At 36.1% G+C, this 14,642-nt stretch overlaps 2 protein-coding genes across 3 annotated transcripts in view; both read left to right on the forward strand.

The window, feature by feature from the left end:
* Positions 1 to 827, forward strand: part of tty (tweety) — an 86,429-nt gene extending 85,602 nt beyond the window's left edge. For both annotated transcript variants that reach the window (XM_034974427.2, XM_069502565.1), the window contains one exon: positions 693 to 827. The gene's annotated coding sequence lies outside the window, so the exon portion shown is untranslated. The remainder of the gene's footprint in view (positions 1 to 692) is intronic.
* On the forward strand, positions 303 to 7,074 carry LOC138403189 (uncharacterized). Its single transcript, XM_069502723.1, has 4 exons — positions 303 to 330; positions 693 to 969; positions 1,114 to 1,371; positions 4,163 to 7,074. Exons 1-3 carry the CDS (start codon positions 303 to 305, stop codon positions 1,235 to 1,237), a joined length of 429 nt encoding a protein of 142 aa, XP_069358824.1. The 3' UTR covers positions 1,238 to 1,371; positions 4,163 to 7,074.
* The last annotated feature ends 7,568 nt before the right edge of the window (positions 7,075 to 14,642 follow it).

Here is a 14,642-nt window from a genome sequence, read left to right on the forward strand (position 1 = left end):
CCATACACTAAAGTCAAGTTTTTCAGTTCTGGGTTCTTGTGAATTCAGAAATTGATGTTTGCCTCAAAATCTATCGAACTTTAGAAAGAGGTTTAGGCTTCGTAGAGGATTGTCTCTGTCACTCATTCCTATGTGACGTCTTGTCGGTCTTAACGACAAAGACAACGCTCTACGAAACCGCTATCTCTTTCTTAAGGTCGATGTACAATATTTCCTGTCGCGTACTGTAGGTGGACAAGTGATCTACCATAATTTCATCACAGCGGAACCCGGATGTAATTCTTGCTGATGCAACAAAAGCCATGCGCAGTTTCATGGTCGCACTTAATTGTAAAAATAAAACTATTAAAATCACACTTTCTACTTTCTCTTTTTTTCATGTTAGTGTAATTTTGAACTAAGCCATCGATTTGATACAAGTCAAGTTTTGACGAGTCATTTCGAAAATTGAATTTCACGCTTGTTTAGTTTCCTTCAACTGCGAGTAAAAGGTTACATGCAGTATTTTTATGGTTCCGTGCCTCCGTGCCGTGGCTATCGTATCTGTCAAGACAAAGTAATCAAAACCTATAGGGTATTTCCAGTTGTCGTAAACTTGCACGAGTGCACGGTGAGCTAGGTGTGGGATCAAGAATTGTGCGAGTCTGACTCGCACTTGATTGGTTTTTTATTCACCAATTTATTTATTGCAGGTCAGGCAAATCGCACAGTGCCCCTGAACCGGTTCGACCCTAAGTACGCATCGTTCGGTCCGCGCGCGCCGCGCCCGCGCCCGCCCGCGCCGCCGCCCGCCCTCGCCACCTTCTCGCCCGACGCGCCGCGCACCCACGCCCACGCGCACCAAGCCCACGCCACCCACACCACCCACCCTACCCATACCACCCACCCTACGCCGGACAAGTATGCGACAGTGCGCCCACAGCGCAGGACTGACCCGCAGCCGCTATCCGCCGCAGCACTCGAGTACAGGTAAAATCAAATGTTCTTTTAAACTGTGTGCTTAACTGCAATCACACCAAATAGTGAGTGATGATGCAGCCTAAGGTGGAGAGGAGAGAGCAGACCTGCTCAGTTCTGGGTATGGGTTGGGAATAAAAAACATTTTATTTACAGGAGCCTCCAACGCCCGCGACGCCAACCTAACAACAACCAACGCCGACAACGACAGCAACAACAGCAGCAACAACAACAACAACAACACGACCAGCGCGACCTTTACGCCGTTACTGAGTTGTAGCAGCGCCCCAAGCAGGTGACGATACGCCTCCGGTGCGACGATTGTAAATCTGCTACCAAACTTTAATTTGTGCCGATTCTATGCGTTATGTATATGACACTAAGGTTATTTTACGATATACCTGAAACAAGTGAGTTATGACTTATAATTGGACCTACTTATGCAACATGGAACCAATCCACACACATGCCAAAATTGAGATAAGTATACAGAAAGCTTTTAAAATGCACCTTCTATCAACCCTGTAAAAATCAAAATGATCTGACAATTCTAACATAGTAAAACATTTCTATGACAAAGTTATCAGTCCACATTTTAACAGTTGTTCAATAAACTAACAAGATCCATGTCCCATGGTAACCTGACAATCTAAGAAATCATTGAATTTTTATTTTTTTCATAAAGACCCATACCACATGGTCCCTTTTTATAAATCAATTTTGCAGAACCATGCGGGTTGGTTCTTTTTTGCAATAAAAATATGTCATAGTTCTATATTTTTACAAAGACTCACATTACTTGGTCCCTTGTTGATATAAATCAATATTTACAACATCTAAGAAAACATGTCCATTGAATCTGTGTTGTTTAATAAATTTCTTGAAAAAAATTATTTTTTAAAGTCAGTGATACCTAGTTACATTATTGTGATTCGCTAGTTTTTCTAAATTCAATTAAATTTTTCCCAAAATAACTACATTTTGAGTGGTAATTTTGTTTTGGTATGAATATGGCAACTTAATCTAATTTAATGGTAGATAAGTAGGTAATATTACAACGGCAACACTGTGCTTTAAAGCAGATTAGATCAGCTCGTTGTGTGATTTGTAAATTAATTTACTATTTCCAACAATGAAGAGAGAATAAATATCAGGAGACAAACTATGATATTTTCTAGCTGCCGCCACTTAATTTTTTTTATTTAGCTTTGACCCTTACCACCTTAGAGTAAAACTTAGCACAGATTAGTTATTCTAACATTAAGAAATATACGTCTATTAGGTCTTTTCGTCACCTATACCCCAAAAGTCAGTCAGTGCATCATATCGGTTATGACTTACGGTGCCGAAACATGGACACTGACAGCCAGGCTAGTCTACAAATTCCAAATCGCTCAAAGCATTTGAAGAGAAAAGTTCGAAAAGAAGTAATTCGCCATAGAACTAAAGCACATATAATAGATAATATGGCTCTTGAGGCTAGCACAATGAAGTAGCAGTGGGCTTGTCAGAAAACTGCTCAACCAAAGACTGTTGATAGCTGCTGAAATCGTAAGCTCCCCAGTGGCGACCGTGACTTGGAAAACGTATATCGGGACGCCCTATACGAGTATGGAGCACCCCCTGTGTGTGGAGCGATGACATTCAGAGAGTGGCTACCATCAAATGAATGCAAAAAGTTTAAGATAGAAGAGGCCTGTGTCCAACAGCAGATGCAACTATAAAAAGACGATGACTTTAAGCGTTTAACGTAGTTGTAGCGAATTTATAAACGAAATTTGCGATACGCACTTGCCAAGTATAAGATATCGCACTACACCGATGATACTACCTTGTTTGCACCAGTGCTCGTCATATGGAAGAGCTACTTCTCAAAATGAAGTGTGTTAGTCTTAAGAGTTCAGATTAAAAATAAACCGCAGTAAATCTATGACGATGGTTGTAGACCGCACCAACAATAACTCGCCCGAAGTTACTCAAACTCTGAACTGGGAGGTTGTCCTATCCTGCATTTCTTGGTGCTTTAATCTCGAACAATGATGGTTGTGTAAAAGAAGTGAAGCGACTATGGCGATAGCAAGAACTGCAATGGAAAGGCTGAGGAAAATATGGAAAAACAGAAAGAAACATCACAAAAGCTACGAAGATCCGGCTTGTTTGGACATTTGTTTTTCTAATTTTTATACGCTGCGAAGATGTGAACTCTGCGACTGATTGAGAAGAAGATTGACGCTCTGGAGATGTCGTGCTGGAGGCGAAGAGTCTCATTGAACGAATTTCGCACCAACGACGTCTCTATACTCCAAGAACTGGGCATTAAACAACGTCTGTCATGTTCTTCGGACATGTCTCCCGGCATTAGAGTGACTCCATTGAGCGTCTTGTAGTGCATGGCAAGGTGGAAGGTATCAGAGGGCGAGGAAGGTCACTTAAGCGATGGCCCGACCAGATTAAGTCCGCTGTGGGTGGTCTCGTGCACGAATGTACCAGACTATCAGCCAGAAGGCGACAAGTGGCGAATGCTCTTGAGGCGTAAAACATCACTTCGTGAAAACGTCACTTCGTGATGACCACGGCCACTCTGCCAAGAATATTACGACGGAGCAGAAGAATATACGCGCAATCTAACCATTTTAGCCATCCTACCTGTATTAGCCTAACTTTGTGAGAAGTCTCTATTATTATTAAAAGAAAAGCTGACTGACTGACTGATCTATCACCACACAACTCAAACCACTGGACGGATCAGCTGAAATTTGGCATGTAGACAGCTATTATGACATCCGCTAAGAAAGGTTTTTGAAATTTAAAATAGGGGTTTGAGATTAGTGCAGTCCACGCGGACGTAGTCACGGGCACAAATGACAACTCATTCATGATTTTTATTTCATTTCAACAATAATTAATAGATAATATGCGTTTTTTTTAATTTTTACTATAAAATTATGGCAATGTAACAAGGAACCAACCCACACACAGGTAATTTTCTACAAGGAACCATGACTTCTTTTTTATATTATTATTAAAACTGTTAATATTTTTCATCAATATTATATTTGTATAGATAGTATAAACTATTTCCTACAATATTGTGAATAAACTTTATTCAAAATAACAAACATATCAAACGTACACAAAATTTTCACTTAAACGGCTTTTTCTCAAAACTATCATCGTGTGGGTTGATTCCATGTCGCATAAGTAGGTCCAATTTATTTATACTTTTCGTATATCCAGGACAAAAATAAGTTCAAGAATTGAAAACGACCAAAGACTTTATCTACCAATTGAGCATCGTTAAGTGACAATCCTGATGTATCAAACCCAGCACGGAATTTGTTAACTGTACTAGTTTTCCATCATATGAGTAACCGAACGAAGCTGTGTGTTACATGCATGACCCTAAAGGTTATTTTACGATATACCCTAATTTAGTGAATTATAATTGCGCCTTTATGCGTATTACTTTTCGTACACCAAGAATAAAAACAAGTCAAGAATTGGAACCGATTGAAGACATTATCTATCATCCGAATATCGCTAAGCGACTACCTTCATATATTCTTTCTTCGCTGATGCATCAAACACTATACGTAATTTTGCTAAATGTACCTATCTATATGAGAAGCCAAACAATTCTGTGCGTTATGTCTATGACATATAAAGTTTATTTTACGAAATAAACAATGAGCCATTGGACTGTTTGCGGTACTAAAAGCTCGTTTTTACGTAATCATAAAGAAAGTTTGTAATAAAAAAAGAATAGTTTAAAATGATCACTCAAACGTTTTCTATGTTGCAATATATTAATTACGGAGAGAGTGAAAAAGTAAAATCGACTTTAAAATCAAAAATATTCGGTTATGTATTAGAAAATTCGTTAAATGTTAGCTCAAAAATTGTAATAATTTAGGTTTGTACAATAGTGCTGGTACTATTGAATATTCTGGTACAAATAGTATAATACTAGTTATGGTGTTTTTCGCAAGTAATGGCCTACGATTCTGTCGTTCTTTAAAAGACTTTACATTTTACATTCTAGGGACTTAGTGCCTACGTTAGTAAATGAGTTAAAAAACTTTAGTTGCCAAAATATAACAACAAAAAAAATCTTAGTTGCCATATTATAAATGCTGTACTACTATTATAAATGCTGTCTGTTACTTTTTCGCAGCTCAACCGCTAAACCGATCTTGAAGAAATTTGGCATGCAGATACATTGTATCCTTAAATCGAAGGAATCCCCCCCGGGATTGTTAAAAATCCTAAATCGAGTAAGTGATAATTGATATGGAATAATAACATGTCCATTACTTTTCGAATACGATCCGATGTTCATTTCCCTGATGGGGTCAGTATTTTATATCAGTACTTTCTATAAGTATGAACACCCAGATACGTAAGATAAACCTTTCTCGCAGTTTTGTATCAACAACGCGTTGTTGCGTTGATTTTACTTGAGCCGTTGTTTCCCTGATTTCTAAGGCAAAATCTACAAGTCTAATAAAATGGTTGAAGGTTGCCATTCGCAATATGACGATGCAAACGGTTTGGCATCTGCCTTAAACTATATAAAAACAATGTGTACAAACTGTATTTTTCTGTATATAACCATAAAAAAGTCCACGGAAGGCTGTGCTGTTGAATAACATTACTAAAATAAAATTTTCCCTGACCAATATCTTCGCGTTATAAAAAAATAACGCCTTAGGTAATTTTCTGATTTGTCGGTGCGGTGTGGTGCGGTATTTGCGGTAAAGGTATGACACGGTATCGTATCGGTACAAACGGTATAAACGGTATCGGTTAATGTTGTATCGGTATACACTGTGTCAGTATACGTGGTACCGGTTAGCACGGTAACGTTATGCGCGTTATCGAAAGCATATATGCAGGTGACACCGACAGAGCAAGAAATCACCTAAATCGCTAGACTGCGTCTTTTTCTGACTTTTTTTAGACTTTTTTCGCTCAACGTAGGATTAAGGTAACTTATTGTAGTCTTACTTTAAAAGTAACGATCACAAATCGACCTAAAATTAAACGATTTCGACGGAAAGCAATCTGATTTTGCGGACGATTTTTTTTATCGGATTTAATTAGTTAATAACTGTGTATTATTAACTGATAAGTGAGTAAAAAAAGATATAGAATTAATTCAAGTGCGAATATTTGGAGTTTTATATTAAATTGTAATGGTTAATCAGTAAAATCATAGAATAGAGACGTAACAGAAGGTCCGCTCAATAAAATGTTCGATAACATTGGACACTTACACAGCAAGCTACGGCGAGCTTAGTCTATTCAGCTCAACATGTTGTCTTGGATGTTCAGTAGGCGATTAGTTCTACATCAACTCGTCAATCATGAGTGACAAAATATGATTGATAGAAAATTATTCAGATATTTTTCATATAAACATCATTCATCATCATCATCATCATGATCAACCCATCACCGGCTCACTACAGAGCGCGGGTCTCCTCTCAGAGTGAGAAGGGTTTTTAGCCATAGTCTATCACGCTGGCCATGTGCGGATTGGTAGACCACATCATCACCGCATAAGAAAATAGGCCGTCAGTCAAAGCCCTGAATGTGGCAAAACTGACACCAAAATCTATTTTCTAATGGATGCCAGGGGCTTACGTTGTCGTGTGTATATAACTCGTGCCAATAAACGAATCGAAAAGACCGGCGTTATTCATTTCCTCTCACTTACACTTGACCTGTGTGTAGTGTGCGAGTGAGATGGATTGCTTTTTTCTCCCTTTTACTTACACACTTAACTTGTGTGTAGTGTGTGAGTGAGAGGGATTAATAAGCGTTGGCGTTTATTCGTTTCATTGGCACGAGTTATATATGCGTCCATGTGTAAAAGCGTCTTAAGTTTTAACGCGCGTTTTATTGAGTGAGCCTTCTATTATTTTTCTATTTTGCGTTAAAATGTAGAACAATTGGCTGTAAAGGAGTCGAGTAGATCCATGTTTGATATCGACATGTTACGAGATATTAGGCGGGAAAAGGCTTGGAGCCTTATTTGTACATCGTATATAAATAAATTGTATATAGACAATGAATATAAGTGTTTGTGTTTGCGGGCTGTAAATAGTTGAAGCTGGAGTGTTATATTGTATAATAATTTATTTACTAACCATTTATTATTAGGTAATATTTTAATATAATTATATAGTGAAACAATTTTGTGTCCTAATTACTAAAGCTTCTGTCAAAATGAGGTAGAACCCGCGCGGCATTTGGGACGCGAATTGCGAATGTATCGCACTTCATACCAGAATTATAGAGACCTATCCAAAAATAATTGGTTAATGTTAATTTCAAATGTAACTTTGTACCTTTCTACGCCACAATAGGCTTCTGTTTTAATAAAAATCGATGAAATGGGTCTTCCAGGATCGTATTCTTAAAATTTTGAGATAAGTTTCTATAATTCTAAACGTACCTACGCATGCATTAGGCTAAAGGCCGAAATAAATTATTATCAATGTTTATTATTAATCTGTCAATAAGTTACTTAGTGACGTTGTTAATTGTCAAAAAAGACCATACAATTTTAGACAAATAACGACGTTGCTAGTAACCCATCGACAGATTACAGATAGGATTGATTCTATTAATTTAATAATTTCGGTTGTAAAATTATGTATATTGCATGTACATATATTGACTGTCAATTTGAACATGTTCATACAACTCCTACCCTTCGCCTCAGGAAAGTCCAAAAGTCATTTGTGGGTATAACCTTTTATAACAAAATTCCGCAAACTATTTTGGACTTGCCTTTACACAAGTTTAAAAGTCTATTAAAGTATGCTCCTGAAAAAAGCATATTACACAATTAAAGATTATCTAAATGATAAAAGAGCGTGGATTTGATGACCTGCAGCTCGTTCCAGCAACGCGCGGGACTGCTAATACTTGTAAAAGTTTAATTGAATAAAAAATATTTTTATTTTATTTTTATATTATGTTATTGACATCATCCGCGTGAGAATGTCGCCTCCCGTATCCCGCGCGGGATACAAGTCAGTTTGACCAAAGCTTTATTGTAAAGAGGGTAGAGAGGTCACAAATAAGGGTCATTTTGACCGATTTTGATACAACTTAACCTAATTTATTTTATCTTAGTCAAAATGTATAGCTAAAGTGAACACTCCAGCTCTAACTGTATACATGCAAATTATTTCAAGCTAAGTTAATACTGTGTGATTGATATCTTTTTAAAGCTAACTTAGCTAAGGTATAGTTAACGGGAGTGAAAACTAGGACACATCTTCTGGGATTATAGAATCTCTTAATGGAATAATAGCGTTAATTTTATTGTTTATATTATAATTATTGTAAAAATCGGCTCAAAACGATTTTATCTAGTTCAAAATAGTGGACCTTATTGTATATAGAATAATGTTTAGAGATCTTTTCCTTGCTGTTATATGATATTTTTTTGAAGAATGAGATAAAATGACAAAATGGCAAGAATAAATGTTTAACTATCAAAACGTTAATCTTTATAAAAGATTGATTTTGAGAACTAACGTTAATTCGCTAATGGGTTTGTCACCGATTTATTGGGTGGAGATTCTACGGTAGCCGATTTTTTCCAGGCTCAATGAACACGTCCAAACTCTTATACAATAATCGGATCGAGTTAGCTAGAGGTTCGGCCGGTTTTTTACATTGAGGCTGTTTGAGGCCTGTATAGTTCGAAAAAAGTTAGACATTTTGTCTTGTTTATATTTTATGTCAAACTTTAGCAAATATCATAGAACTAAGCAACCTTTTTTTAAGTAATCAGATTAATTCAAATTAAGCATTCCATCGTGTGTAGCCGAAAGATTGGAATTGGTAGCGATTTTAATCTGTATTCGACCTAAGTGCATGGTTATAAGGTGCAAATTTGTAACTGCCATTCGACGAACAAGAAGTTATTAATTTATTAATTAATGTAGTTTATACGGACAAAGTACTGCTGAAATGTAACACCACCAACGTATTTTTAATGAAAACGGAATATGATCACGGAAATAACGCCGGACTATTTTGTATTTACATTGTAAAGGGAATATGGGGCTAGATGCGCACGACCAGTTTAATGGCTACAGCCGCACTCAGAGTCGCTAATCGTTACTTAAGATTGAGTTAAAACGAGACAGATCTATGTGAGAGATATAGCTCTGTCTCGTTTTAACTAAACTTAAATACTTAAATAACCGGTCAATTGCGAGTCGCACATGAACAGTTCCGTATCATCGTACAAGAAATAACACTTTTTTTTTAATTTTAATGGCGGCCATTTTGAAATTATGATTTGTTGTTATAGCGACAATAGAAATTTCAACTCTCTACCTATTAAAGGAATAATTTAGCTTTCTACTGGTGAAAGAATTTTCAAAATCGGTTCAGTAGTTCTAGAGATTACCCCCTACAACAAACACACTTTACCTCTTTATAATATTAGTATAGATATTCGAGTCGTGTGCGTCTAGCCTTATTTCGCATTATTGTAAGCTCAAAAGATTTCACGTTAATATTATAATTACTGCAATTTTCGCGATCATCTTTCTACTAATAGTCTTGTTAGATGTAAATTTGTATACAACGACTTCCACAAATCAAAACCTAGTAAGTGATTTAAATTGAAATTTTACAGATTGTGTATATTTAAAATCTCATTTTGATTTATTAAGAAGATCGTCTAGTTCTAAATTTTAATATAAAAAGCGATAACATATAGTTCAATTTTCATAATTTTTAGAAATGTAGATATTATAATGAAGAACTATGCTCGTACGTACGTTTTAATTTTAAAGAAATATTGCTTGGATTTAAAACGTTATCAGCCGAAACAATATTTCAAGCATAAAATGCAGACAATACGCCTACTGGACTTGCAACTCTCTCAATCTTTCAAAAGTGGCGCCAGATAGCATTTTTGAAAATACCTCCTCGCGTCGCGTTTTGTCACTAGACGTAGACGATTTTTTGTATAGTTATCTTCAGTCTTATTTATTCAAGTTAACATCGCAAGCGCATATCATTTTTCTGAATTTTGGACGGTTAAATGTATAATAATGAATAAATGTCGATTGCAAAATGTGTACAAACAAATAAACAGACAAGGAAACTAGATAATTTGCATTGACAGCTTGAATAGTGTTTAAAAATTCAAGTCTCCAGCTCATCGAGAAGATAGGTTAATATTTATACCAAACAGAAAATAAATACATAGACAAGAAAGTGAGTTCATGAAAACATGATGAAAACAATTTTTGTCACTTACTAAGTTCTTATGTGTGACGGCCGGATTAGTTTTAAGCGAAATGGTACCAGTTTTTATTCAATATTATGATAGTGAATTTTGTGACAATTTACAACGATGTTTTATGGTCAAATTACAATGGTGACATATTTATGGTCAAAGGTAATTATGTACGTAGCTCTCGGCAATCTACGCTTTGAACATAGCCGCGTTTTCAGCCTGCATGTCGCATAGCAAAGAGAGAGACGACGCTCTACGAAGCTGAAGCTGTCGATCTCCACCTAACCGAAGCGGAGAGAAGATGTGTATAGTCAACCAATCATATTTTTAAAAGATGACGTGATAATTTTTTCGCATCATCTATTATGAATCTGATTGGTCGACTGTTAGCTCTCCTCTCCGCTTAGTTGGAGACCGGCGGGGTGATTACGTATCTCGCGACAGGCGTAAATCTCGCAATCATCATCATCATCAACCAATAGACGTCCACTGCTGGACATAGCTGGCAACCCGTTGAGCTATGTCGGTTACTCCAGTTCTCCTACGGATCTCATTTCTGATTTGATCATGTAGAGAAACTCCAAGCATAAATCTCTCCATCGCCCGCTGAGTGACTCTGAGCCTTCTTATGAGGCCCGTAGTTAGCGACCATGTCGCGTTGCTGTCGCTACTGCAACGTTTTACGTAATCACCCCGCGGGCCTTACTGCCATGTACTGATCGCTTGTTGACCGGTTGAATTCGTCGCGTGGTTCAGAGCGTCAATAAAGATATCCGAGGACTGTTTTATTTCTTTTGTTCTCAGCGTTATTTCACGGTACCGTAAATAAGCAGTGTATTCGCCAAAGATAATGCATAATTTAATTATAAGTATAGATTAATTGTAAGGATACGTTGTAAGATTTTTAGAATTTCCGTGGCTGCTGCGTATAATTGTTTTTTTATTATTTTAAACATTTGGCACTTAGATGGTTTTTCACTTGGGTTGTGTACGGACTAACTTCCAGTCTAGAAGACTGAAGCACCATGTAAGAAAAGAAAATAGAACCTCGTGTTTACTAAAGATAAATTATATATACTTAGTGTATTTCTACGGCTACTCACGTATCCAGTCGATGTTAGCCCTACTAGTTTCGAACCCATCCGGGGTCCTTTATCAAGGGGGTCAGTTCGCGCACGCGGTAGAAATAATGGAAACCACTCACGATAGTTTAAACGCTAAAATAAAGATAAATTCACTATAGGTATGTGCGTGACACGTAAAAATCGACTCAATCGGCTTCTTAATAAAGTCAAAGTCATAGTCAAATAATTTATTCAAAATGGGTAATAAATTACACTTTTCGATGGTCGGTTGTTGGATTTGTAAGATGATATAGTGGTGATAATTTTTACGCAAACATCAAACTACGAGGGTTCCAAATGCGCCCAGGTCTGAGAAGAGAATATGTTCTAAATTTTGAGTCAAGTTCATATTATTCTAGCGTCCAAGTATATCGTTATTTTTTTCTTTTAGTTTCATCCGTTGCCGTAGTTTGCAAGCTATGATGTGACGATCGCAACCACCCTATAAGCTAATATATACATATTATGTGATTTCCATTATACATGTATGACAAACCGGCTTTACCCACGTTTTTAGTCGACGTTAGCCCGACTAGTTTCGAACCTATCCGGGGTCCTTTTTCACAGGGACACAGTTGGTTGAGACTGCGTGCTAACGTCGACTAAAAACGTGAGTAAAGCTGGTTTGTCATACATTTATTATGCTCTCACTATAGTCTAAAATGTACTGAAGGACACGTAGTTAAAGCTAATCACAGCAATTGAGGTTATAGCAATGTCATAATCACAACTTTCTTGCTAATGTCGATGGTTTCAGGAATACGTTAGTCCGTATGCCACTCATAGTGAATATAACTTGTTATATAACAACATTACCCAAAACACATTTCATGTTATAAAGTTTTGCTCAATTTTTTCATAAGAACAATATTTGCACAATACATAAAATTATGTATGTTATCTTGTAAGTAAATATTTTTGCCCATAACTGATTTTATATTATGTAAATTTTAACTTGAAACTTTTTAATGCTAACCAAGGTTTTTTATACTCGTTCGTTCGGTTCGGTTTGTAATGATACATGGCGTTTTCATACAGCAGTAGCAGTATATAATACTACAATATTTTGTAACACGACGTGTTACATTTTGTTGCATACCTGTGTCATTCGTAGGTGCCTAAACCATTTATAACATTTTTAGGTTTTGAAGTTATATAACAGAGTTAAAAATATAAACGTGTTATGCTACAAAAGTTTTGAGTATAACATGTTAAATGATTTGGACGCTCATTGAACCCAACATTACATGATCACTTGCAATAATGTGACGTTATATAACATTTATAACTCTTGTGATATTTTGCGATAAATGTAATGTGACAAATGTTATTAACTGCTGTGTGAGATACCGTTATATAAATACACGCAATAATTGAATATGAAATATAATACGCCATATATACACACATACTATGCGTAAGTTCACACGTCTTTTGATATAATTAATGCACAATATTTATACATACATCATATTTCTTATTACATAAATACTAAAAAATAATGATGATATTTACTTTATACAATACATAGGGTTACTTATGCGCGTCGGTTCTATGGTCTATCCGTTGTATCAACTAAGTATAGCGCTCTTTCAATGATAGAGTCACAAATCTCGGTGAGCGTTAACCATTTTGAATCACCAACCAATCACAAACATGTTTTCAAAAATATTCGAAAATCAATTCGAAAAATATGTTTTCATAAAATATTTGAATTTCAATTAGAAAACATAGTCTCGTTTGTGATTGGTTGGTGGCTCAAAATGGTTAGCGCCCACTGAGATTCTTGTCTCTATCATTTGTATTGTACGTAACAGAGAGAGAGCGCTATACTAACTTTACTCCGCAAGTCGTTGGTTGTGCCTGAGGAATGTGGAAGAAGACGTGATAAAGTTTTCATGTGATCTGTCAATAACCTTATTGGTCTGCTGATGCGTCTCCTCTCCGCTCCGCTTCAGTTGAAAGGCATCCTTAAAGTGGCCTTCAATGGCTCCACCGTTTCGTGGACATGTTCGGCGCGCAGAGTTTGTACAAACAGTTTTGTTGTTAATATTTGTGCTAAATGCTGTAAAGGTTTTGATTTTTTTATAAATGTCCGTACATAAACAAGTAAGTACTAACTGCCGCACAAAGAGTCGCTTAATCGTTACTTAAGGCATTAATTAGTATGGATAAGGAATGCTCTAAGTAACGAGCGACTCTGAGTGCGGCTGTAAAACTAAGTTACCAAAGTGTGGGTAAAATGCATTTTTTTTGTAAAATAAACGTTTATGAACGTCTGGGTGTGTAAAATGTACGTGCCATATATTGTGTTTTTGTAAATCGTTTTTTTAATAACAAAATTTACTCAAGGTAAAGTGTAATTTATTTGTCTGTTTAATTTATAAATGCGTAAAAAATGAGTTATCACGCGCCATTTTAAGTTAGTTTTATGTGTCAAATGTAATGTCAAAAGTATGACTTTTGTAAAGGTGAACCGTACTTTTACATAGAGTTACAATGTCGCGTGAGAAGTCATTTTGTACGGACTATAGCGTTTGTTGTAGTTAAGAGTCGGAATAACCAAAATAGTTGTTTGCAATGCAAGGCTGCAAAGTTGCTATTTGGTACTTAGTGTTTGTATTGAATTCCGAGTAAGCGACGAATTCAAGGATGGAATCATGAGCGTAGCGAGGAATTCAAAAACCACGACCCATGAGGCGCAAATAATTTTCTTGCCGTGTGAAACACACACCCTTTCATTTCACTACAACGAGGAAAATGCTAGGTGCAAGAAAACAAACCATAATTTATACGAACTGAAACAAAAAAAATTAAATGGTTTTCGGGTGCGTTCTGAATTAGTGACAAGGTATTTCGGACTCTTAAATGCTATTGTAATCTATCACATAATATGTATCATATATATTTACTTATTTTGTTGATTCTGTTTTAATATTATACATATTGTTTTTCAATATTTTTACTGAATGCTTAATGCATTACTATTTTGCTTTTTCAAGTCAATTATGGTGCGAGTATGATTCATAATAACTCCTGCGGATTGCAAGATATTTTTTTTGTAACTTTTACGATGAATGGATATTATTTTATCAAGTTTTTTTTGCATTTCTTTTTTGTTTACTCTCATTAGATATAAATACTCATGAGTAAACAATAATATAAAGACATGTAAACACACACATGATATTAAAATACCTACATACCAGGTGAAATCAGTTGGTGTATAATTTTCACGAGTTTACACGATCCAATTTGGTTGGAGCCGATTTAGATGCATCGGA

The sequence above is a fragment of the Maniola hyperantus genome, chromosome 13, assembly GCF_902806685.2.
Source record: "Maniola hyperantus chromosome 13, iAphHyp1.2, whole genome shotgun sequence".
NCBI classification, from domain to species: Eukaryota; Metazoa; Arthropoda; class Insecta; order Lepidoptera; family Nymphalidae; genus Maniola; species Maniola hyperantus.